This window comes from Entelurus aequoreus, linkage group LG18, assembly GCF_033978785.1.
Source record: "Entelurus aequoreus isolate RoL-2023_Sb linkage group LG18, RoL_Eaeq_v1.1, whole genome shotgun sequence".
Classification (NCBI taxonomy): Eukaryota; Metazoa; Chordata; class Actinopteri; order Syngnathiformes; family Syngnathidae; genus Entelurus; species Entelurus aequoreus.
This window is the reverse complement of record NC_084748.1, coordinates 43,418,789-43,445,320: the sequence shown is the minus strand read 5'-3', so window position 1 is coordinate 43,445,320 and position 26,532 is coordinate 43,418,789. Positions and strand designations below refer to the sequence as shown.

The window sequence follows — 26,532 nt, the reverse complement described above, 5'->3', positions numbered from 1 at the left end:
AAACAAACAAAATAATAGTTCAAACGTAAAATCGACAGATATATCTAAAGTTGATCTCGTAACTTCAAGGCCTACTGAAAGCCACTACTACCGACCACGCAGTCTGATAGTTTATACATCAATGATGAAATCTTAACATTGCAACACATGCCAATACGGCCGGGTTAACTTATAAAGTGCAATTTTAAATTTCCCGCCACACTTCCGGTTGAAAACGTCTATGTATGATGACGTATGCGCGTGACGTAACCAGTGAAACAGAAGTATCGGTACCCCATTGAATCCAATACAAAAAAGCTCTGTTTTCATCTCAAAATTCCAAAGTATTCTGGACATCTGTGTTGGTGAATCTTTTGCAATTTGTTTAATGAACAATGAAGACTGCAAAGAAGAAAGCTGTAGGTGGGGTCGGTGTATTAGCGGCGGACTACAGCAACACAACCAGGAGGAGTTTGACTCGGATAGCAGACGCGCTAGCCGACGCTAGCCACCGACCGCACGGATGATCGTGGTGAAGTCCTTCGTCCTTCCGTTGATCGCTGGAACGCAGGTGAGCACGGGTGTTGATGAGCAGATGAGGGCCGGCTGGCGTAGGTGGATAGCTAATGTTTTTAGCATAGCTCTGTGAGGTCCCGTTACTAAGTTAGCGTCAATGGCGTCGTTAGCAACAGCATTGTTAAGCTTCGCCAGGCTGGAAAGCATTAACCGTGTATTTACATGTCCATGGTTTAATAGTATTGTTGATTTTCTGTCTATCCTTCCAGTCGGGGGTTTATTTATTTTGTTTCTATATGCAGTTAAGCACGATGCTATCACGTTAGCTCCGTAGCTAAAGTGTTTCGTCGATGTATTGTCTTGGAGATAAAAGTCACTTTAAATGTCCATTTCGCGTGCTCGACTCTCATTTTCAAGAGGATATAGTATCCGAGGTGGTTTAAAATACAAATCTGTGATCCACAATAGAAAAAGGAGAGTGTGTGGAATCCAATGAGCCAGCTTGTACCTAAGTTACGGTCAGAGCGAAAAACGATAGGTCTTGCACTGCATTCTAGTCCGTCACTCTAACGTTCCTCATCCACAAATTTTCATCCTCGCTCAAATTAATGGGGTAATCGTCGCTTTCTCCGTCCGAATCGCTCTCGCTGCATTGAAAACAATAGGAAAATATGAGGAGGCGATCAACTGACTACGTCACGCTACTTCCGGTACAGGCAAGGCTTTTTTTTTTTATCGGATACCAAAAGTTGCGATCTTTATCGTCGTTGTTCTCTACTAAATCCTTTCAGCAAAAATATGGCAATATCGCGAAATGATCAAGTATGATACATAGAATGGATCTGCTATCCCCGTTTAAATTAAAAACAAATTCATTTCAGTAGGCCTTTAAGTGTTGAAAGTTTTAAAAAAAAACTAATAAAAATGTATCACTTTATGATACAAACCTTTTGGGTCCCAAATATATTTAATGGGATTTTATTTGTCTTTTCACTGTGATTAGTCAAAAATGATAATGAATGGTGTCCTGCATTATTGATCTTTTTAAGGCTCTAATTACTTCACATCAAACATTGCTTTTTGAATGTTTTGTACAGTGGGGAAATACTGCATATTTGACAGAAAAGGCATAAAACCTTTTTGTTTTTTTTAACTTTATGTCAACCTGAAGTTGATATACTGTAGAGATTTACTGTAAGCGTTAAAAATATATATATACAGTATATAACAGGGGTCACCAACACAGTGCCCGCGGGCACCAGGTAGCCCGTAAGGACCAGATGAGTCGCCCGCTGGCCTGTTCTAAAAATAGCTCAAATAGCAGCACTTACCAGTGAGCTGCCTCTATTTTTTAAATTGTATTTATTTACTAGCAAGCTGGTCTCGCTTTGCCCGACATTTTTAATTCTAAGAGAGACAAAACTCAAATAGAATTTGAAAATCCAAGGAAATATTTTACAGACTTGGTCTTCACTTGTTTAAATAAATTCATTAATTTTTTTACTTTGCTTCTTATAACTTTCAGAAAGACAATTTTAGAGAAAAAATACAACCTTAAAAATGATTTTAGGATTTTTAAACACATATACCTTTTTACCTTTTAAATTCCTTCCTCTTCTTTCCTGACAATTTAAATCAATGTTCAAGTAAGTTTATTTTTTCTATTGTAAAGAATAATAAATACATTTGAATTTAATTCTTCATTTTAGCTTCTGTTTTCTCGACAAAGAATATTTGTGAAATATTTCTGCAAACTTATTATTATTAAAATTCAAAAAAATTATTCTGGCAAATCTAGAAAATCTGTAGAATCAAATTTAAAATCTTATTTCAAAGTCTTTTGAATTTCTTTTAAAAATGTTGTTCTGGAAAATCTAGAAGAAATAATAATTTGTCTTTGTTAGAAATATAGCTCGGTCCAATTTGTTATTTATTCTAACAAAGTGCAGATTGGATTTTAACCTATTTAAAACATGTCATCAAAATTATAAAATTAATCTTAATCAGGAAAAATGACTAATGATGTTCCATAAATTCTTTTTTTAATTTTTTCAAAAAGATTCAAATTAGCTCGTTTTTCTCTTCTTTTTTTCGGTTGAATTTCGAATTTTAAAGAGTCGAAATTGAAGATAAACTACGTTTCAAAATGTAATTGTCATTTTTTTCGTGTTTTCTCCTCTTTTAAACCGTTCAATTAAGTGTAAATATCATTAATTATTAATAATAACATAGAGTTAAAGGTAAATTGAGCAAATTGGCTATTTTTGGCAATTTATCTAAGTGTGTATCAAACTGGTAGCCCTTCGCATTAATCAGTACCCAAGAAGTAGCTCTTGGTTTCAAAAAGGTTGGTGACCCCTGGTATATAATAATACGACTTGTTTTTTTTTTTTACATTTTAATGACTTAGACCCTTTATGGTCCCCAGTAGCCTTAAAGGTAAAAAAACAACAAAATCCATATATTTTGTTATGGTTTAAAAATGAAAAATATCAAAATGTCCCCCGCATGCTTTAATTTTTCCGTGTGCGGCCCTCGGTGGAAAAAATTTTGGACACCCCTGCCTTAAATCAATCCACGTCTGCAGCATTTCAGTCAAGCGAGTAATAAGTCAAATGACCCGCTGCTCTGTTCGGGTCGAACTGTCTCGGGGACGTTGCCGGTGGACTTTGCAGGTCGGCGGCTCGCACCATCATGACCACAGATTTGATGGAGTACCACCAGCCGTGCCATGTGTACCACACCACCCCGTCGTCGGTCAACGCCTGGTACGGTCCTTTGTAGTAATGGCCGTTCAGGTTCCCGGAATCGCACCTGACCACGAGACGGTACGGTATAAGGAAGGTCTTTTCCACTGTGGAATAGTGGAAATGATAACTTTTTATTTACCTGCTGAACCACCACCCGGACTTGCTGTGCCTCACACACTTGGCGTCTCCACCCGGCTGCTGGTCGTAGGTGCTGAATTTGACTTTGGTCAAGCCGCTGCCTGGAGCTGGACGCTGGCTGGTGTGCACGTCAGCCAGGGCATCCCCCGCATTGCCACTGTAGTCCCCTAAGTGCAACTGGTACTGGTCCTTTGACAGAGGAGGCATTGGAATATACAGTCGTGGTCAAAAGTTGCAAAACCTTAATTCTAGCCTGATTTAGCCATTCCTTTACCACTTTTGACGTATGTTTAGGTTACCAAAAGTGCCTTATTGCAGTGAAACTTGCCAAGGGACATGTAAGCAAATATTAACATTGCTGTATGTATACTTTTGACCCAGCACATTTGCTCACATTTTCAGTAGACCCATATTAGAAATTTTATTAGTTGGTTACATGAAACACAAATTGAGCTGTTTGTTTGGCCACAATACCCAGCAATATGTTTGGAGGAGAAAAGGTGAGGCCTTTAATCCCAGGAACACCATTCCTACTGTCAAGCATGGTGGTGGTAGTATTATGCTCTGGGCCGGTTTTGCTGCCAATGGAACTGGTGCTTTACAGAGAGTAAAATGGGACAATGAAAAAGGAGGATTACCTCCAAATTCTTCTGGACAACCTAAAATCATCAGCCCGGAGGTTGGGTCTTGGGCGCAGTTGGGTGATCCAACAGGACAATGACCCCAAACACACGTCAAAAGTGGTAAAGGAATGGCTAAATCAGGTCCTTTGGCAAGTTTCACTGCAATAAGGCGCTTTTGGTAGCCATCCCCAAGCTTCTGCTTGAATTTTTTGACCACTCCTTTTGACTAAATTGGTGCAGTTCAGCTAAATGTGTTGGTTTTTCCTGACATGGACTTGTTTCTTCAGCATTGTCCACACGTTTAAGTCAGGACTTTTGGGAAGGCCATTCTAAAACCTTAATTCTAGCCTGATTTAGCCATTCCTTTACCACTTTTGACATGTGTTTGGGTGTCATTGTCCTGTTGGAACACCCAACTGCGCCCAAGACCCAACCTCCGGGCTGATGATTTTAGGTTGTCCTGAAGAATTTGGAGGTAATCCTCCTTTTTCATTGTCCCATTTACGCTCTGTAAAGCACCAGTTCTATTGGCAGCAAAACAGTCAAAGAGCATAATACTAACACCACCATGCTTGACGGTAGGTATGGTGTTCCTGGGATTAAAGGCCCCACCTTCTCTCCTCCAAACATATTGCTGGGTATTGTGGCCAAACTGCTCAATTTTTGTAACAGTAAATAATTAATGAATTTGCCTATGAATTTAAATATTAAAAATTTTTTTTTACATAGAGAGTAAACAAAATCTGCGGATTTCACCTCTGTTTTTTACAAAAAAAAAAACTGGCAGCTTAGTTGCCAGACTTTTACTGTAAAATATATGGTGTTTTTCTTTTATTACTATTATTTTCACAACATATTACTGTAAATAGAAATGCAGTACCGCTGTTTAATTTTAACTCAGCTGCCAGTTTACCATAATAAAATGTGGTACCATAAAATCATCAACTGTGGATTTTACAGTAAAAAAAAACAATGAAAAACTGACAGCTCAGTTGACATAATTTTTTTGTAAAAAAATAAAATAAAACATTGGTTGTTTTGTTTCAACTTACAGTAATATACTGTAAAAAAAAAAAAACTCCCTACATTTTACAGTAAAATCTATTGCTCATTTTTATAGTGTACAATTTGATGGATAACTTGCTTCAAAATCATAAGTTAAGCAGATATTTTAGTATTTATTTGGATTTTGACCAACAAAGTTAGATAATATAATATTTGTTGCAATATTGGACACTAGTTTTTTTCCCTGTCAAACTAGACAAAAAATACCTTTAGTAAGAAAGTAAAGAAAGAAAATATAAGGTATTTTATTGACACATTATTTCCAGGCTTTTGCGGGCCATATAAATAGAAATACAGTACCGCTGTTTAATTTTAACTCAGCTGCCAGTTTACCATAATAAAATGTGGTACCATAAAATCATCAACTGTGGATTTTACAGTAAAAAAAAAAAAAAAAGCTGACAGCTCAGTCGACAGAATTTTACTGTAAAAAAACAAACAAACATTGGTCGTTTTGTTTCAACTTAAAAAAAAAAAATCCCTAAATTTTACATTAAAATCTATTGGTCATTTTTATATTTTTTTATAGTGTACAATTTGAAGGATAACTTGCTTTGAAATCATAAATTAAGCAAATATTTAAGTATTTATTTGGATTTTGACCAACAAAGTTGGATAATATAATATTTCTTGCAATATTGGACACTAGTTTTTTTCCCTGTCAAACTAAAAAAAAAACCCTAAAACTTTAGTAAGAAAATAAGAAATTAAAGAAAGAAAATATAAGGTATTGTATTGACACATATTATTTCTAGGCTTCTATGGGCCATATAAATAGAAATACAGTACCGCTGTTTAATTTTATTTTGGCAACTCAGCTGCCAGTTTTTTACCATAATAAAATGTGGTACCATAAAATCATCAACTGTGGATTTTACAGTAAAAAACAAAACAAAAAAACTGACAGCTCAGTCGACAGAATTTTACTGTAAAAAAACCCCAAACATTGGTCGTTTTGTTTCAACTTATGCTGAAACAAAAAACTCCCCAAATTTTACAGTAAAATCTATTGGTCATTTTTATAGTGTACAATTTGATGGATAAATTGCTTCGAAATCATAAGTTAGCAGATATTTAAGTATTTATTTGGATTTTGACCAACAAAGTTAGATAATATAATATTTCTTGCAATATTGGACACTAGTTTTTTTCCCTGTCAAACTAGAAAAAACCCTAATACTTTTAGTAAGAAAATATGAAAGTAAAGAAAGAAAATATAAGGTATTTTATTGACACTTACTATTTCCAGGCTTTAACGGGCCATATAAATAGACATACAGTACCGCTGTTTAATTTTGTTTTGGCAACTCAGTTGCCAGTTTTTTACCATAATAAAATGTGGTACCATAAAATCATCAACTGTGGATTTTACAGTAAAAAACAAAACAAAAAAACTGACAGCTCAGTCGACAGAATTTTACTGTAAAAAAACCCCAAACATTGGTCGTTTTGTTTCAACTTATGCTGAAACAAAAAACTCTCCAAATTTTACAGTAAAATCTATTGGTCATTTTTATAGTGTACAATTTGATGGATAACTTGCTTTGAAATCATAAGCTAAGCAGACATTTAAGTATTTATTTGGATTTTGACCAACAAAGTTAGATAATATAATATTTCTTGCAATATTGGACACTAGTTTTTTCCCCTGTCAAACTAGAAAAAACCCTAATACTTTTAGTAAGAAAATATGAAAGTAAAGAAAGAAAATATAAGGTATTTTATTGACACTTACTATTTCCAGGCTTTAACGGGCCATATAAATAGAAATACAATACCGCTGTTTAATTTTGTTTTGGCAACTCAGCTGCCAGTTTTTTACCATAATAAAATGTGGTACCATAAAATCATCAACTGTGGATTTTACAGTAAAAAACAAAACAAAAAAACTGACACCTCAGTCGACAGAATTTTACTGTAAAAAACCCCCAAACATTGGTCGTTTTGTTTCAACTTATGCTGAAACAAAAAACTCCCCAAATTTTACAGTAAAATCTATTGGTCATTTTTATAGTGTACAATTTGATGGATAAATTGCTTCGAAATCATAAGTTAGCAGATATTTAAGTATTTATTTGGATTTTGACCAACAAAGTTAGATAATATAATATTTCTTGCAATATTGGACACTCGTTTTTTCCTGTCAAACTAGAAAAAACCCTAATACTTTTAGTAAGAAAATATGAAAGTAAAGAAAGAAAATATAAGGTATTGTATTGACACATATTATTTCTAGGCTTCTATGAGCCATATAAATAGAAATACAGTACCGCTATTTAATTTTATTTTGGCAACTCAGCTGCCAGTTTTTTACCATAATAAAATGTGGTACCATAAAATCATCAACTGTGGATTTTACAGTAAAAAACAAAACAAAAAAACTGACAGCTCAGTCGACAGAATTTTACTGTAAAAAACAAACAAACATTGGTCATTTTTGTTCCACCTTACAGTAATAAGCTGTAAAAAAAAAACTCCCTAAATTTTACAGTAAAATCTATTGCTCATTTTTATAGTGTACAATTTGATGGATAACTTGCTTCGAAATCATAAGTTAAGCAGATATTTAAGTATTTATTTGGATTTTGACCAACAAAGTTAGATAATATAATATTTCTTGCAATATTGGACACTCGTTTTTTCCTGTCAAACTAGAAAAAACAAAACATAATACCTTTAGAAAGAAAGTAAAGAAAGAAAATATAAGGTATTGTATTGACACATATTATTTCCAGGCTTTTACGGGCCATATAAATAGAAATACAGTACCGCCGGTTATTTTTATTTTGGCAACTCAGCTGCCAGTTCTTTACCATAATAAAATGTGGTACCATAAAACCATCAACCGTGGATTTTACAGTAAAAAAACAAAAAAACTGACAGCTCAGTCGACAGAATTTTACTGTAAAAGAAACAAACAGTGGTCGTTTTGTTTCAACTTTTAAAAAAAACTCCCTTAATTTTACAGTAAAATCTATTAGTCATTTTTATAGTGTACAATTTGATGGATAACTTGCTTCGAAATCATAAGTTAAGCAGATATTTAAGTATTTATTTGGATTTTGACCAACAAAGTTAGATAATATAATATTTCTTGCAATATTGGACACTCGTTTTTTCCTGTCAAACTAGAAAAAACAAAACATAATACCTTTAGAAAGAAAGTAAAGAAAGAAAATATAAGGTATTGTATTGACACATATTATTTCCAGGCTTTTACGGGCCATATAAATAGAAATACAGTACCGCCGGTTATTTTTATTTTGGCAACTCAGCTGCCAGTTCTTTACCATAATAAAATGTGGTACCATAAAACCATCAACCGTGGATTTTACAGTAAAAAAACAAAAAAACTGACAGCTCAGTCGACAGAATTTTACTGTAAAAGAAACAAACAGTGGTCGTTTTGTTTCAACTTTTAAAAAAAACTCCCTTAATTTTACAGTAAAATCTATTAGTCATTTTTATAGTGTACAATTTGATGGATAACTTGCTTAGAAATCATAAGTTAAGCAGATATTTAAGTATTTATTTGGATTTTGACCAACAAAGTTAGATAATATAATATTTGCTGCAATATTGGACACTAGTTTTTTTCACTGTCAAGCTAGACAAAAATAACCTAATACCTTTAGTAAGAAAGTAAAAATTTTTGGGTAGGCGCTTATGACATTTTCGCGAAAAAAGTTTTCAAAAAATACAAATTTTCTGCCATTTACGGGTTTTGTCAGGACTCCTGATGAGGTTTTGAGACAACTTCCAATTATAGGACCAGTACTGTGCTGTTGAAGCAAGACATTTTTAAAAAAAATGTTTGGGTAAGGTTCCCCCTTATGACATTTTGGCGGAAAAAAGTTTTTAAAAAATATAGATTTTCTCTTACGAAATTTTAGCAAAAAAAAGTTTTCGAAGAATATAAAATTTCTGCAATTTTTGGATTTTGTGGGGACTCCTGATGAGGTTTTGAGACATCTCATACAACTACAGGACCAGTATTGTGCTGTTGAAGCAAGACCGTTTTTTAAATGTTTGGGTAAGGGTCCCCCGCTTACAACATTTTGGCGGTAAAAAGTTTTTAAAAAATATAGATTTTCTCTTACGAAATTATAGCGAAAAAAAGTTTTCGAAGAAAATACATTTTCTGCAAATTTTGGATTTTGCCATGACTCCTGATGAGGTTTTGAGACATCTCCTACAACTACAGGACCAGTATTGTGCTGTTGAAGCAAGACCGTTTTCAAAATGTTTGTGTAAGGGTCCCCTCTTCTGACATTTTAGCAAAAAAAAGTAAAAAAAAAAAAAAAAAGCATTTTCTGTCATTTACGGGTTTTGTGGGGACTCCTGATGAGGTTTTGAGACATCTCCTACACCTACAGGACCAGTATTGTGCTGTTGAAGCAAAACCGTTTTTTTTAATTTTTGGGTAATGACATTGGCTTATGACATTTTTGCGAAAAAAGTTTTCGAAAAATATATATTTTCTGCAATTTTTGAATTTTGTGGGGACTCCTGATGAGGTTTTGAGACATCTCCTACAACTATAGGACCAGTATTGTGCTGTTGAAGCAAGACCGTTTTTAAAATGTTTGTGTAAGGGTCCCCTCTTCTGACATTTTAGCAAAAAAAAGTAAAAAAACCAAAACATTTTCTGTCATTTTCGGGTTTTGTGGGGACTCCTGATGAGGTTTTGAGACATCTTCTACAACTACAGGACCAGTATTGTGCTGTTGAAGCAAGACAGTTTTTTAAATTTTGGGGTAAGGGTCCCTATCACGACATTTTGGCGAAAAAAAAAGGATTTAGAAAGTAAACATTTTCTCTTACGAAATTTTTGCGAAAAAAAGTTTTCAAAAAATATACATTTTCTGCATTTTTTGGATTTTGTGGGGACTCCTGATGAGGTTTTGAGACATCTCCTACAACTCCAGGACCAGTATTGTGCTGTTGAACCAAGACAGTTTTTTAAATTTTTGGGTAATGACATTTATGCAGAATTTAAAAAAAAAAAAAAAAACATTTTCTCCTACAAAATTTTAGCGAAAAAAAGTTTTCAAAAAATATAAATTTTCTGCCATTTACGGATTTTGTCAGGACTCCTGATGAGATTTTCAGACGTCTCCTAAAATTACAGAACCAGTATTGTGCTGTTGAAGCAAGACAATTTTTCAAAAAATATACATTTTCTTTCATTTACGGGTTTTGTCAGGATTCCTGATGAGGTTTTGAGACGACTATTACAACTACAGGACCAGTATTGTGCTGTTGAAGCAAGACAGTTATGTACATTTTTGGGTAAGGGTCCCTCTTATGACATATCCGCGAAAAAAAGTTTTCAAAAAATATTAATGTTTCTGTCATTTATGGATTTTGTCGGGACTCCTGATGAGGTTTTGAGACGACTATTACAACTACAGGATCAGTATTGTGCTGTTGAAGCAAGACAGTTTTTTAAAGTGTTGGGTAAGGGTCCCCCCTTACGACATTTTGGCGGAAAAAAGTTAAAAAAAGAATATAGATTTTCTCGTACGAAATTTTAGCGAAAAAATGTTTTCGTAAAATATAAATTTTCTGCAATTTTTGGATTTTGCCAAGACTCCTGATGAGGTTTTGAGACATCTCCTACATCTACAGGACCAGTATTGTGCTGCTGAAACAAGACCGTTTTTTATATTTATTTTTGTGTAAGGGTCCCCTCTTATGACATTTTAGCAAAAAAAAGTTAAAAAAAAATAAAAAAAATAAAAAAGCATTTTCTGCCGTTTTCGGGTTTTGTGGGGACTCCTGATGAGGTTTTGAGACATCTCCTACAACTACAGGACCAGTATTGTGCTGTTGAAGCAAGACCGTTTTTAAAATTTTTGGGTAAGGGTCCCCCCTTATGACATTTTTGCGAAAAAAAGTAAAAAAAAAAAAATAATTTTAGCAAAAAAAAGCTTAAAATAAAACATATTTCTGCCATTTTTGGGTTTTGTCGGGACTCCTGATGAGGTTTTGAGACGACTATTACAACTACAGGACCAGTATTGTGCTGTTGAAGCAAGACTATTTTTTAAATTGTTGGGTAAGGGTTCCACCTTACGACATTTTAGCGAAAAAAAGCTTAAAAAAAACCAAAAAAAAGTTTTCGAAGAATATACATTTTCTGCAATTTTTGGATTTTGTGGGGACTCCTGATGAGGTTTTGAGAAATCTCCCACATCTACAGAATCAGTATTGTGCTGTTGAAGCAAGACCGTTTTTAAAATTTTTGTGTAAGGGTACCCCTTTATGACACTTTGGCGGAAAAAAGTTTTTAAAAAGATTAATTTTCTCTTACGAAATTTTAGCAAAAAAAAGTTATTGAAGAATATACATTTTCTGCAATTTTTAGATTTTGTGGGGACTCCTGATGAGGTTTTGAAACATCTCCTACAACTACAGGACCAGTATTGTGCTGTTGAATCAAGATCATTTTTTAAATTGTTGGGTAAGGGTCCCCCCTTACGACATTTTAGCGAAAAAAGTTTTCAAAATATATAAATTTTCTGCCATTTACGGATTTTGTCAGGACTCCTGATGAGGTTTTGAGACGACTATTACAACTACAGGACCAGTATTGTGCTGTTGAAGCAAGACCATTTTTTAAATTGTTGGGTAAGGGTCCCACCTTACGACATTTTAGCGAAAAAAAGCTTAAAAAAAACAAAACAAAAAGTTTTCGAAGAATATACATTTTCTGCAATTTTTGGATTTTGTGGGGACTCCTGATGAGGTTTTGAGACATCTCCTACAACTACAGGACCAGTATTGTGCTGTTGAACCAAGACAGTTTTTAAAATTTTTTGGTAAGGATCCCCCCTTATGACATTTTGGCGAAAAAAACTTTTTAAAAAATCTACATTTTCTCTTACAAAATTTTAGCGAAAAAAAGTTTTCAAAAAATATAAATTTTCTGCCATTTACGGATTTTGTCGGGACTCTAAAGAGGTTTTGAGAAGTCTCTTAAAATTACACAACCAGTATTGTGCTGTTGAAGCAAGAACATTTTTCAAAAAATATACATTTTCTTTCATTTACAGGTTTTGTCAGGACTCCTGATGAGGTTTTGAGAAGTCTCTTACAACTACAGGACCAGTATTGTGCTGTTGAACCAAGACAGTTATGTACATTTTTGGGTAAGGGTCCCTCTCATGACATATCCGCGAAAAAAAGTTTTCAAAAAATATTAATGTTTCTGTCATTTATGGATTTTGTCGGGACTCCTGATGAGGTTTTGAGACGACTATTACAACTACAGGACCAGTATTGTGCTGCTGAAGCAAGACAGTTTTTTAAAGTGTTGGGTAAGGGTCCCCCCTTACGACATTTTGGCGGAAAAAAGTTAAAAAAAAGAATATAGATTTTCTCGTACGAAATTTTAGCGAAAAAATGTTTTCGTAAAATATAAATTTTCTGCAATTTTTTGATTTTGCCAAGACTCCTGATGAGGTTTTGAGACATCTCCTATATTTACAGGACCAGTATTGTGCTGTTGAAGCAAGACAGTTTTTACATTTTTTGGGTAAGGGTCCCCCCCCTTTACAACATTTTGGTGGAAAAAAGTTTTGGAAAATATACATTTTCTGCAATTTTTGGATTTTGTGGGGCCTCCTGATGAGGTTTTGAGACATCTCCTACAACTACAGGACCAGTATTGTGCTGTTGAAGCAAGACTGTTTTTAAAATGTTTGGGTAAGGGTCCCCCCTTATGACATTTTAGCAAAAAAAAGTACAAAAAAAATAAGTTTTCGAAAAATATAAATTTTCTGCCATTTTCGGGTTTTGTCAGGACTCCTGATGAGGTTTTGAGACATCTCCTACAACTACAGGACCAGTATTGTGCTGTTGAAGCAAGACAGTTTATTTTTATTTTTGGGTAAGGGTCCTCCCTTATGACATTTTAGCAAAAACATTATTTTTTTAAATATAAATGTTCTCTTACGAAATTTTTGCGAAAAAAAGTTTTCGAAAAATATTCATTTTCTGCAATTTTTTATTTTGTGGGGACTCCTGATAAGGTTTTGAGACATCTCCTACAACTACAGGACCAGTATTGTGCTGTTGAACCAAGACCGTTTTTAAAATGTTTGGGTAAGGGTCCACCCTTATGACATTTTAGCAAAAACATAATTTTTTAAATATACATTTTCTCTTACGAAATTTCTGCGAAAAAAAGGTTTCGAAAAATATAAATTTTCTGCAATTTTGGGATTTTTTGGGGGGACTCCTGATGAGGTTTTGAGACATCTCCTACAACTACAAGACCAGTATTGTGCTGTTGAAGTGTACGGGTTAGGGCCCCCCCTCCTTACGACATTTTAGCAAAAATGCTTTATAAATAGGAATTAATGCATTGCTTTGATTTTAGGTTATTTTTCTGTCTGTGGTGCAATAAACCATAACAATGATGACCTGTTGTTGCAGAATTGGCAGTGCTACTAAGCTCACATGGTGAGTAGAAAGATCGGAACTTAGTCTAAATAAGAGCCAACATGTTATGAGAAAAGAGAGGAGGTCAGGGTTAAAGATAAAGTACTTAGGAACGGAGGATGGGAACTACTGTACCTTCTCACTGTCCACTTTGAAGTTCTTGTACTCTGCAAAGCGGCTTTTACCATCAAAGTCCTCCATGTTGATGCGCAGGTCATACTTTCCTAGGAGAGGTTTCAGTCGGCGTTAGTCTGTGACGTTCATACTTAGACTTAGACACACTTTATTGATCCAAAAGGTTTAAAGTCAACTAAAAATGTACCATAGTAGCAATTTAAAATATAACATACAGTCGTGGTCAAAAGTTGACATACACTTGTGAAGAACATAATGTCATGGCTGTCTTGAGTTTACAATCATTTCTACCATTTTTTTGTGATAGAGTGATTGGAGCACATACTTGTTGGTCACGAAAAAACATTCATGAAGTTTGCTTCTTTTATGAATTTATTATAAGTCTACTGAAAATGTGAGCAAATCTGTGTGTTGGTTTTCTGACATGGACTTGTTTCTTCAGCATTGTCCACACGTTTAAGTCAGGACTCTGGGAAGGCCATTCTAAAACCTTCATTCTAGCCTGATTTAGCCATTCCTTTACCACTTTTGACCAAACATATTGCTGGGTATTGTGGCCAAACAGCTCAATTTTTGTTTCATCTTACCACAGAACTTTCCTCCAGAAGGTCTTATCTTTGTCCATGTGATGTCAGATGAAACCAAAATTGAGCTGTTTGGCCACAATACCGTAATACCACAATACACAGGCCTTTAAAGGCCTACTGAAAGCCACTACTACCGACCACGCAGTCTGATAGTTTATATATCAATGATGAAATCTTATCATTGCAACACATGCCAATACGGCCGGGTTAACTTATAAAGTGCAATTTTAAATTTCCCGCCACACTTCCGCTTGAAAACGTCTCGGTATGATGACGTATGCGCGTGACGTAGCCAGTTTAACAGAGGTATGGCTTCCCCATTGAAGCCAATACGAAATAGCTCTGTTTTCATCTCATTATTCCACAGTATTCTGGACATCTGTGTTGGTGAATCTGTTGCAATTTGTTCATTGCATTATGGAGAAAGAAGCTGAGCAAGCAAAGAAGAAAGTTGTCGGTGCGAAGCGGAGTATTTTGCGAGGGAAGTCAGCAACACAACACAGCCGGTGTTTGTTTACATTCCCGAAAGATGCAGTCAAGATCGAAGAACTCGGACAACACAGACTCTTACCAGGAGGAATTTGATTTGGATACACAGACGCGATACCGTGAGTACGTAGCTGTGCTTCCAAACATTTGATCGCTTGCTATAACTAGCTCGAGCTAGGAGCTAGGAGCTAGCATAACAAACACCTAGGTGTTTGTTATGCGGGATTAATTTGTGGCATATTAAATATAAGCCTGGTTGTGTTGTGGCTAATAGAGTATATATATGTCTTGTGTTTATTTACTGTTGTAGTCATTCCCAGCTGAATATCAGGTCCCACCCGCGCGCTTCCAAACATTCGATCGCTTGCCCATACGTGCGTGTCATGTACGTAACTTTGGTTAAATATATAAGCTTTATGAACCTTGGGTTAGGTGAACGGTCCTTTGGGCTGAGTGAGTGTGTGTGTTGTGCAGGTGTTTGAATTGTATTGGCGGGTTATATATACGGGATCCCGTCCATATTACCCGCTCGAGCTATAACTAGCTCGAGCTAGTAGCTAGTAGCTAGGAGCTAGCATAACAAACACCTAGGTGTTTGTTATGTGGGATTAATTTGTGGCATATTAAATATAAGGCTGGTTGTGTTGTGGCTAATAGAGTATATATATGTCTTGTGTTTATTTACTGTTGTAGTCATTCCCAGCTGAATATCAGGTCACCCCCGGCTCTCACAGCATCTTCCCTATCTGAATCGCTTCCACTCCCCACTAGTCCTTCGCTTGCACTTTCCTCATCCACAAATCTTTCATCCTCGCTCAAATTAATGGGGAAATCGTCGCTTTCTCGGTCCGAATCTCTCTCACTTCTGGCGGCCATCATTGTAAACAATAGGGAACTTTGTGTATATGTTCAATTGACTACGTCACGCTACTTCCGGTAGGGGCAAGCCTTTTTTTTATCAGATACCAAAAGTTGCGATCTTTATCGTCGTTGTTCTATACTAAATCCTTTCAGCAAAAATATGGCAAAATCGCGAAATGATCAAGTATGACACATAAAATAGATCTGCTATCCCCGTTTAAATAAAAAAAAATCATTTCAGTAGGCCTTTAATCCCAGGAACACCAAACCTACCGTCAAGCATGGTGGTGGTAGTGTTATGCTCTGGGTCTGTTTTGCTGCCAATGCAACTGGTGCTTTACAGGGAGTAAATGGGACAATGAAAAAGGAGGATTACCTCCAAATTCTTCAGGACAACCAAAAATCCTCAGCCCGGAGGTTGGGTCTTGGGCACAGTTGGGTGTTCCAACAGGACAATGACCCCAAACACACGTCAAAAGTGGTAAAGGAATGGCTAAATCGGGCTAGGATTAAGATTTTAGAATGGCCTTCCCAAAAGTCCTGACTTAAATGTGTGGACAATGCTGAAGAAACAAGTCCACGTCAGAAAACCAACACATTTAGGTGAACTGCACCAATTTTGTCAAGAGGAGTGGTCAAAAATTCAAGCAGAAGCTTGTGGATGGCTACCAAAAGTGCCTTATTGCAGTGAAACTTGCCAAGGGACATGTAAGCAAATATTAACATTGCTGTATGTATACTTTTGATTTGCTCACATTTTCAGTAGACCCATAATAAATTCATAAAAGAAGCAATCTTCATGAATGTTTTTTGTGACCAACAAGTATGTGCTCCAATCACTCTATCACAAAAAAATTGTAGAAATGATTGTAAACTCAAGACAGCCATGACATTATGTTCTTTACAAGTGTATGTACACTTTTGACCACGACTGTATGTAATATTTACATATGATATATACCTTGAGAGGAGAGATAGTGCAGCGCGTCGTTGCCCAGCCAGAATTCTCCGTCTGGAGAGTGGAGGTCGCCAAATCCATGCTTGTACTCCACCCATGCTCTGCAAACATGAGCTCACATGTTACAGTGTGGATTTACGCTATACAGTTTTCTGACCAAAATTACCATATTTTCTTCCATTTTCTATACCGCTTATCCTCATTCGGGTCTAGGGTACTCTGGAGCCTATCCCAGCGGACTTTGGGTGAGAGGTACATAAATTGGTCACAAACTAATATTGAGCAATTTTATTTTTTAATCAATTATATTTGTTCATGGGATAAAACCCACCCATTTGTGCTTCCTTTCCAAAAATTTGCTTTTTTATGGGGCTTTTTTTTGCTTCTTCGTCGTTTCGGAGCACATATGTTGCCATCCAAGCAACGTCTTTTTCATGGACGCCCCTGCTTATTTCAGCAAGACAATGCCTTCATAGTAAAAGAGTGTGGGCGGGGCAAAAAAGACATGGGTAACTTACACATCTGTGAAGGCGCCATTAATGCTGAAAGGTACATACAGGTTTTGGAGCAACATATGTTGCCATCCAAGCAACATTATCATGGACGCCCCTGCTTATTTCAGCAAGACAATGCCAAGCCATGTGTTACAACAGCGGGGCTTCATAGTAAAAGAGTGCGGGTACTAGACTGGCCTGCCTGTAGTCCAGACCTGTCTCCCATTGAAAATGTGTGGCGCATTATGAAGCCTAAAATACCACAAGGGAGACCCCCGGACTGTTGAACAACTTAAGCTGTACATCAAGCAAGAATGGGAAAGAATTCCACCTGAAAAACTTCAAAAATTGGTCTCCTCAGTTCCCAAACGTTTACTGAGTGTTGTTAAAAGGAAAGGCCATGTAACACAGTGGTAAAAATGTCCCCGTGCCAACTTTTTTGCAATGTGTTGCTTCCATTAAATTTTAAGTTAATGATTATTTGTAAAAAAAAAAAAAAACTTTTCTCAAATGGAACATTAAATATATTGTCTTTGCAGTCTATTCAATTGAATATAAGTTGAAAAGGATTTGCAAATCATTGTATTCTGTTTTTATTTACCATTTACACAGCGTGCCATCTTTACTGGTGTTGTTTATATATATATATATATATATATATATATATATATATATATATATAAAATCTCCTGATGATTGAGGAAACCCTCATGAAACAGGCCTGTAGAGATGAAATAGTTTTGTGATTTTTTCCCACACACACACACACATATATATATATATATATATATATATATATATATATATATATATATATATATATATATATATATATATATATATATATATATATATATATATATATATATATATATATATACATACATACATACAATATGTATATAACATATATATGGATACAGTATATTTGCAAACTCCATCCATCCATTTTCTACCGCTTGTCCCTCTCTGTTCATTTTTATTTCCAGTTAAAATGCATTGCCTTTTTTAATCCAGCAGATGTAGCCATTATTGAACAGTAACAGAGCAGTGTCAATAAAACCAGTAAGTGGGCCAAATACTCACTTTACTGGCATAAAGGTGACACAAACATTAAAAGTGGTGAAGTGAAGTCGTACCTTCATATAATAAAAGCACATAAAGGTTTATCAATGATGAAAGGAAACCCCACTGGTGACTCACTTTTATTTACTTAGTGCAATTCTGAATAAGCAGGCTCCTTATCATACAGCCAATGAGTCAGAACCCCACGCACAGTTTTATGAACCCAAGTCAGTCACTTGCAAGTCTTAGTTTGCAGTTTTAAGGTGTGCCAAACTCGTCTTTGTCATCAATGTCATCATTCATATGGGTGAGTGCCTATACATTTTACAACGCTTTAAGAAGGGTGTGAGGCAGATTCAATGGCTTAAAGAGACTGTTTGTTACCTTTGAGCAGATGCCGCCGGAAGGACGCTAAATATACAATGGGTTTTAAGTAGGGCTGTCAAACGGTTAAAATATTTAATCGCGATTAATCAACGTTTGTTCATAGCTAACTCAAAATTAATCGCAAATATCACAGATGTTAATAAGTTTACTCTCAGATAATTATCATTATTTTTATTGCCGTGACTGTTTTTGAAGCATTATGCTTTTTAAACAGTATGTATTCCTGCTGTCGGAGCACCTTCATTCAAAGGAGGAGCTACGCCATTTTTTTTTTTTAGGGTACCAGTTTCACGCATTAATAACAAAAAATGTGGATTGCTATAATCATTGATTGTCAAAAATGTTTGGTAATGTAATCTGTGATATTTCGACTTGAATAAACTCTGTATTGATTGATTGATTGATTGAAACTTTTATTAGTAGATTGCACAGTACGGTACATATTCCGTACAATTGACCACTAAATGGTAACACCCGAATACATTTTTCAACTTATTCGGGTGTTACAATTCATTGTAATAATACGTGTTGTACAAGTTAATGGTATTCATACCTCTGCAATGTTTTAACTTTCTGTATTTATTAATAAAATGTAATATTTGGCCTGATAAACATTCTGTAATTGCGGACTATCAATAACAACAGGTTATAAAAGTATATACACTTTATTTCAATCTGCCCCAAAACATTTATTTATGTAGAAATATAACAGATTACATGACAAAACATCATTGACAAAGCATGATTGTATTGTAAGACAAGTTTGCATTTTGTTATGCTCGTTAGACCAGATTTGAAGAGTAGCTGTATTATAATGTAATTGATTTTACAAACCCCAAAACCAGTGAAGTTGGCACGTTGTGTAAATCGTAAATAAAAACAAAATTCAATGATTTGTAAATCAGGTTCAACTTATATTCAATTGAATAGACTGCAAAGACAAGATATTTAACGTTCGAACTGGAAAACTTTGTTATTTTTTGCTAATATTAGCTCATTTGGAATTTGATGCCTGCCACATGTTTCATAAAAGCTGGCACAAGTGGCAAAAAAGACTGAGAAAGTTGAGGAATGCTCATCAAACACTTATTTGGAACATCCCACAGGCGAACAGGCTAATTGGGAACAGGTGGGTGCCATGATTGGGTATAAAAGCAGCTTCCATGAAATGCTCAGTCATTCACAAACAAGGATGGGGCGAGGGTCACCACTTTGTCAACAAATACGTGAGCAAATTATCAAACAGGTTAAGAACAACATTTCTCAACCAGCTATTGCAAGGAATTTAGGGATTTCACCATCTACGGTCCGTAATATCATCAAAAGGTTCAGAGAATCTGGAGAAATCACTGCACGTAAGCAACGATATTACGGACCTTGGATCCCTCAGGCGGTACTGCATCAAAAAGCGACATCAGTGTGTAAAGGATATCGCCACATGGGCTCAGGAACACTTCAGAAAACCACTGTCAGTAACTACAGTTTGTCTCTACATCTGTAAGTGCAATTTAAAACTCTACTATGCAAAGCGAAAGCTATTTATCAACAACACCCAGAAACGCCGCTGGCTTCGCTGGGCCCGAGCTCATCTAAGATGGACTGATGCAAAGTGTAAAAGCGTTCTGTGGTCTGGTGAGTCCACATTTCAAATTGTTTTTGGAAACTGTGGACGTCGTGTCCTCCGGACCAAAGAGGAAAAGAACCATCCGGATTGTTTTAGGCGCAAAGTTCAAAAGCCAGCATCTGTGATGGTATGGGGGTGTATTAGTGCCCAAGACATGGGTAACTTACACATCTGTGAAGGCGCCATTAATGCTGAAAGGTACATACAGGTTTTGGAGCAACATATGTTGCCATCCAAGCAACGTTACTATGGACGCCCCTGCTTATTTCAGCAAGACAATGCCAAGCCACGTGTTACATCAACGTGGCTTCGTAGTAAAAGAGTGCGGGTACTAGACTGGCCTGCCTGTAGTCCAGACCTGTCTCCCATTGAAAATGTGTGGCGCATTATGAAGCCTAAAATACCACAACGGAGACCCCCGGACTGTTGAACAACTTAAGCTGTACATCAAGCAAGAATGGGAAAGAATTCCACCTGAGAAGCTTCAAAAATGTGTCTCCTCAGTTCCCAAACGTTTACTGGGTGTTTTTAAAAGGAAAGGCCGTGTGACACAGTGGTAAAAATGCCCCTGTGCCAACTGTTTTGCAATGTTTATTATTTATTATTATTATTATTTACTTTGTACTTTTTAAATTCGATCTCAAAAGGAATCAATAAAGTACTATCTATCTATCTATCTATCTATCTATCTATCTATCTATCTATCTATCTATCTATCTATCTATCTATCTATCTATCTATCTATCTATCTATCTATCTATCTATCTATCTATCTATCTATCTATCTATCTATCTATCTATCTATCTATCTATCTATCTATCTATCTATATATCTAAGTGTTGCTGCCATTAAATTCTAAGTTAATGATTATTTGCACAAAAAAAAAAGTTTCTCAGTTGGAACATGAAATATCTTGTCTTTGCAGTCTATTCAATTGAATATAAGTTGAAAAGGATTTGCAAATCATTGTATTCTGTTTTTGTTTACGACTTACACAACGTGCCAACTTCACTGGTTTTGGGGTTTGTAGAAGAGGTTTCTTGACATTTTTATATTTATATTTTGTAGTTATTATCCGTGACTCATGTCAAGAATAAACAATATTAAAGGCATCCTGCTTTTATTTTTTTTTAAATTTCTGCTGAGCTTTTATTCCATTTTACCGAAGCAGTTATTGTAACAATCTACATTTCATGTTATCGTTGCACTCAACTGTAATCTAAACATGAGCGTGATGCTGCACCTTTCTGCAAACTGAACACCATTACATTTTCCCACGCTACGGAATGGCCCGAGGGTCAAAAAGGAAACAGGATGCAGTCACATTAATTGTGCATTAAAAACACCATTAAAGGAACTTATAATTAAAGGGGAACTGCACTATTTTTGGAATTTTGCCTATTGTTCACAATAATTATAATGGATGTATTTTTTTTCAATGCATTCTCACTCATAAATTAACGTAAATAACAGTCCGCTTACAGCAGGGCCAATTAGAGGCAAATGGTAAACGGGTTATATTTGTTATACTCAAAGCGCTTTGACACTATTTCCACATTCATCCATTCACACACACATTCACACACTGATGGCGGGAGCTGCCATGCAGGGCCCTAACCACGACCAATCAGGAGCAATGGTGAAGTGTCTTGCCCAAGGACTAGGATGGCGGAAGCAGGGATCGAACCTGGAACCCTCAAGTTTTCGCTCTCCCCTTTTTCGCCCATAAAACCCAATAAAAACCATTGGTCATACAATATGTCAACAATTTACATTTTGTGACTTGACTATTAACCAAGTGTTAGTGATATTGTTATTATAAGCGCTAATGCAGACAAACTATTTATTACTATTATTTTAACGAGCTTGTGTGCCAACAATCGACTGATCGGCTGCTTCCTTGTTTCCTTGCTCGTCAAACTTTATTGTAGATCATTGCTCGTGCCTCTCACCTGGATAGTAGAAGGGCGAGGACGTTTTTTGACAAGTTGGTACACTTTGACAGCCAATTTAGATCCGGGAATGGTGAGAACGATGTGAAAAGGCGCTTTTCGTACCACCCCTTTCTTTGTGAGGATTATGAGTCATTCTTTATCTAAATGGGAATATAACCAGATTCTAGCAGTCGGCATCCTAATGACAGCAGACATTGTACAGTAAGTGATGTTTTATTATGTTTGCTGGCTCTCATGAAGTCTGCAGTGAGTCAAAATCAGTGATGAAGTTGAAAAGACCAGTATTTTGCTGTTGAATAAAAATAGTTTTAAACATTTTTTGTGTAAAGGTCCCCCTTTATGACATTTTAGCGAAAAAAAGTTCTAAAACAATACTAATTTTCTGCCATTTACGGGTTTTGTCAGGACTCCTGGTGAGGTTTTGAGACATCTCCTACAACTACAGGACCAGTATTGTGCTGTTGAAGCAAGACAGTTTTTAATTTTTTTGTGTAAGGATCATATGACATTTTAGCGAAAAAAAAGTTTTCAAAACAATATAATTTTCTGCCATTTTCGGGTTTTGTCGGGACTCTGGATGAGGTTTTGAGACGTCTCTTACAACTACAGGACCAGTATTGTGCTGTTGAAGCAAGACAGTTTTTAATTTTTTTGTGTAAGGATCATATGACATTTTAGCGAAAAAAAACTTTTCAAAACAATATAATTTTCTGCCATTTTCGGGTTTTGTGGGGACTCCTGATGAGGTTTTGAGACGTCTCTTACAACTACAGGACCAGTATTGTGCTGTTGAGGCACCACAGTTTTTAAAAAATTTTGTGTGACATTTTAGTGGAAAAACGTTTTTTTTAAAATATAAATTTTCTCCTACGAAATTTTAGCAGAATTTTTTTTTTCTCAAAAATATGCATTTTCTGCCATTTTCGGGTTTTGTCGGGACTCCGGATGACATTTTCAGACGTCTCTTACAACTACAGGACCAGTATTGTGCTGTTGAAGCAAGACCGTTTTTTAAAATTTTTGGGTAAGGGTCACCCTTTAAGACATTTTAGCAAGAAAAAAAGTTTTACAAAAAAAAAAAAGCATTTTCTGCCATTTTCGGGTTCTTTCGGGACTCCTGATGAGGTTTTGAGACGTCTCTTACAACTACAGGACCAGTAATGTGCTGTTAAAGCAAGACAGTTTTTTTTTAATTTTTGGGTAAGGGTTATACATTTATACGCCTTATACATTTTACCAAAAAAAGTTTTCGAAAAATACACATTTTCTGCCATTTTCAGGTTTTGCCAGGACTCACCCTTTAAGACATTTTAACAAGAAAAATTAAAAAAAAAAAAAAAAAAAAGCATTTTCTGCCATTTTCGGGTTCTTTCGGGACTCCTGATGAGGTTTTGAGTCTCTTACAACTACAGAACCAGTATTGTGCTGTTGAAGCAAGACTGTTTTTACAATTTTGGGGTAAGGGTCCCCCCTTATAACATTTTAGCAAAAAAAGTTTTAGAAAAATATACATTTTCTGCTATTTTCGGGTTTTGCCAGGACTCCTGATGAGATTTTGAGGCATCTCCTACAACTACAGGATCATTATTGTGCTGTTGAAGCAAGACCATATTTTTTATTGTAATTTTTTTACATTTTTAATTTAAGACATTTCAGCCAAAAAAATGTGTACTAAAATATATGCATTTTCTACCATTTTCGGGTATGATGAGGTTTTGAGACATTTCCTACAACTACAGGACCAATAAAAAAGCGAACATTGTGATGCATTTTTTAAATTAATGCTTAAAACAATCAAAATACCTAAATATGAAATGTTATTATTTATGTGCCTGTTACTACATTACATACAGCATGTAAATAAAACCTTAATGGAGATGTTTGGTTGTTTTTTTTAATGGCTGTTTTTGTGTACGTGTGCATGTGCTCCTGATGAATGATAGCATGAACACCAGCCAATATTTTTTACACATTTTTAAAAACTGTGAAAAATATAGACATTGACAGATGAGAGGGTTAATGTCGCTGACTCTAATCTAATATCTTCAACATAAATGTTTATTGTAGATTGAGAGAAGTCAACATCAAGCTTGTAGTCAGAGGTGGGTAGTAACGCGCTACATTTACTCCGTTACATCTACTTGAGTAACTTTTGGGATAAATTGTACTTCTAAGAGTATTTTTAATGCAACATACTTTTACTTGAGTATATTTATAGAGAAGAAACGCTACTTTTACTCCGCTCCATTTATCTACATTCAGCTCGCTACTCGCTACTGATTTTTATCGATCTGTTAACCCACGCTTTGTTTGTTTTGGTTTGTCAGACGGACCTTCAAAGTAGGATCTATGGCATGCCTGCGTTTCACCAATCAAATGCAGTCACTGGTGACATTTGACTCCGTTTCACCAATTAAACATAGCCAGGCGGTCACATGATTAACTGCACATAAAGTTTCAGCGGCAAACAACAACAAGCTTAAGCTTACATGAACTCAACGTCAAATTTGAGGAAGCACATCGCGGTAAGTAACGTTAGTAGATATTTTGGCTGTCACCGTAGGCTGATGTTAGCTTCCCTGCTATGAATCACTGTCAAGTGTACATCGTGTGGGGACATTTATTAACGCACTGCAGCCTCATAGACAGACACACACACACACACACACACACACACACGCACAGTCGCACACACACATGCATACAAACACCAATCAGAAGTGCACAGTGTGTTCCCAGGTGCAGCCCACACCTATCAGAGTTTATGGTTTGCGTAAAGGCTAACTTGTTATTTTCCTTTGTAATCTCTGCCTACTGAGCCTATGGTGCTGTTAAGTTATTGTGGCTCAATTTGCCTTACTTTTTTTTATGTTAATGTATTATTATTTAATATATATTATTGTTTTAGTTGCTTAAGAGATATTCCTGGCTCTGAATTTGCTCATTGCTATTTTTATGTTTTTGTGCATTATTTGTTGCCGTCATCATTAAACGAACAGGTTACTCATCAGTTACTCTGTACTTGAGTAGTTTTTTCACAACATACTTTTTACTTTCACTCAAGTAAATATTTGGGTGACTACTCCTTACTTTTACTTGAGTAATAAATCTCTAAAGTAACAGTACTCTTACTTGAGTACAATTCCTGGCTACTCTACCCACCTCTGCTTGTAGGTTATTTTAGAGCTAACCCATAGTGGGGCCTAGACTCTACTGTAAATACAGTATGTTGACTCTTACCTGTCAAAGTTCTCTTTTCCATCTCTTCTTCTCTGAAAGATTGTCCATCCTCCGCCGTCGTTCATGTCGCAGTAAACACTGAGCGCTGTGGGCGAACCATCGGGCCGAATCACGTACAAACCACTGGCCACATTCCCTTCAGAAAACGCCTCAGAGCAATCTACACACACACATACACACGGACACACACATTAGTTAGTGTTAATTTAAACTTAGACTTAGACTTTGACAAACTTTATTGATCCACAAGGGAAATTGTTCCACACAGTAGCTCAGTTTCAAAGGATGGAAAGGGTAAGTATGGAAAGGATAACGCAGGCATTAAGTAGACTAAAAATTTACCTGTGGAGGGGGGCGTGGTCTGCGGGCCTGCCGCAGAGCGGGGTATGTAAGGACCGGCCTCGGACCACAGCTGGCAGGTGATTGGATTACCCAGCTGGGGCTGATCATCCAATCACCTGCCATGCTTATTAGCAGCAGCCGGACCGAGACGCAGTAGTTGGAGTTGGAGTTTGAGCCAGACAACCCACACATGAGCCCGAGACCACGGCGCAAGAGGGAGAGCAGCCGAAAGACTGAAAAGTTGCTGAAAAGAGTGCTGACCTGGCGCGTGTGCGCACAATAAAAATATTATTGCCCCTGACTCCCGGGCTCTCAAGAAGGTCTGTCGCGATCGGGGGAACCCACAAGAGGGCAACCTCTACAGTACCATAGTAGCAATATAAAATATAACATATATGTAATATCTACATATTATATATACAGTATATAATATATACTGATATATTGTATTATTATATTATATTATATTTTTATATAATATATACAATATATCAGTGTTTTTCAACCTTTTCTGAGGCAATTCACATTTTTTTCATTGATAAAATCCCGAGGCACACCACCAGCAGAAAACCTAAAAAAATTCAACTCAGTAGCCGAAATTGACGATAAAAAATCGATCTCGCAATTGTTGGATATGAATTTAAACCATAACCAAAGCATGCATCACTATAGCTCTTGTCTCAAAGTAGGTGTACTGTCACCACCTGTCACATCACCCCCTGACTTATTTGGAGTTTTTTGCTGTTTTCCTGTGTGTAGTGTTTTAGTTCTTGTCTTGCACTTCTATTTTGGTGGCTTTTCCTGTTTTGTTGGTATTTTGCTGCAGCAGTTTAATGTCTTCCTTGACCGCTATTCCCCGCATCTACTTTGTTTTT

At 36.0% G+C, this 26,532-nt stretch overlaps 1 protein-coding gene across 1 annotated transcript in view; it reads right to left on the bottom strand.

Moving 5' to 3' along the window:
- Window positions 1-1,792: 1,792 nt before the first annotated feature.
- Window positions 1,793-26,532, bottom strand: part of LOC133634243 (fibrinogen-like protein 1) — a 28,320-nt gene continuing 3,580 nt past the window's right edge. Inside the window, exons 3-7 of the mRNA XM_062027366.1 lie at window positions 25,316-25,475; window positions 16,553-16,650; window positions 13,655-13,743; window positions 3,385-3,572; window positions 1,793-3,309 (exon numbers count right to left, since the gene is read on the bottom strand). Of these exons, the coding sequence (XP_061883350.1) occupies window positions 3,087-3,309; window positions 3,385-3,572; window positions 13,655-13,743; window positions 16,553-16,650; window positions 25,316-25,475 (758 nt within the window). The 3' untranslated portion in view covers window positions 1,793-3,086. The remainder of the gene's footprint in view (window positions 3,310-3,384; window positions 3,573-13,654; window positions 13,744-16,552; window positions 16,651-25,315; window positions 25,476-26,532) is intronic.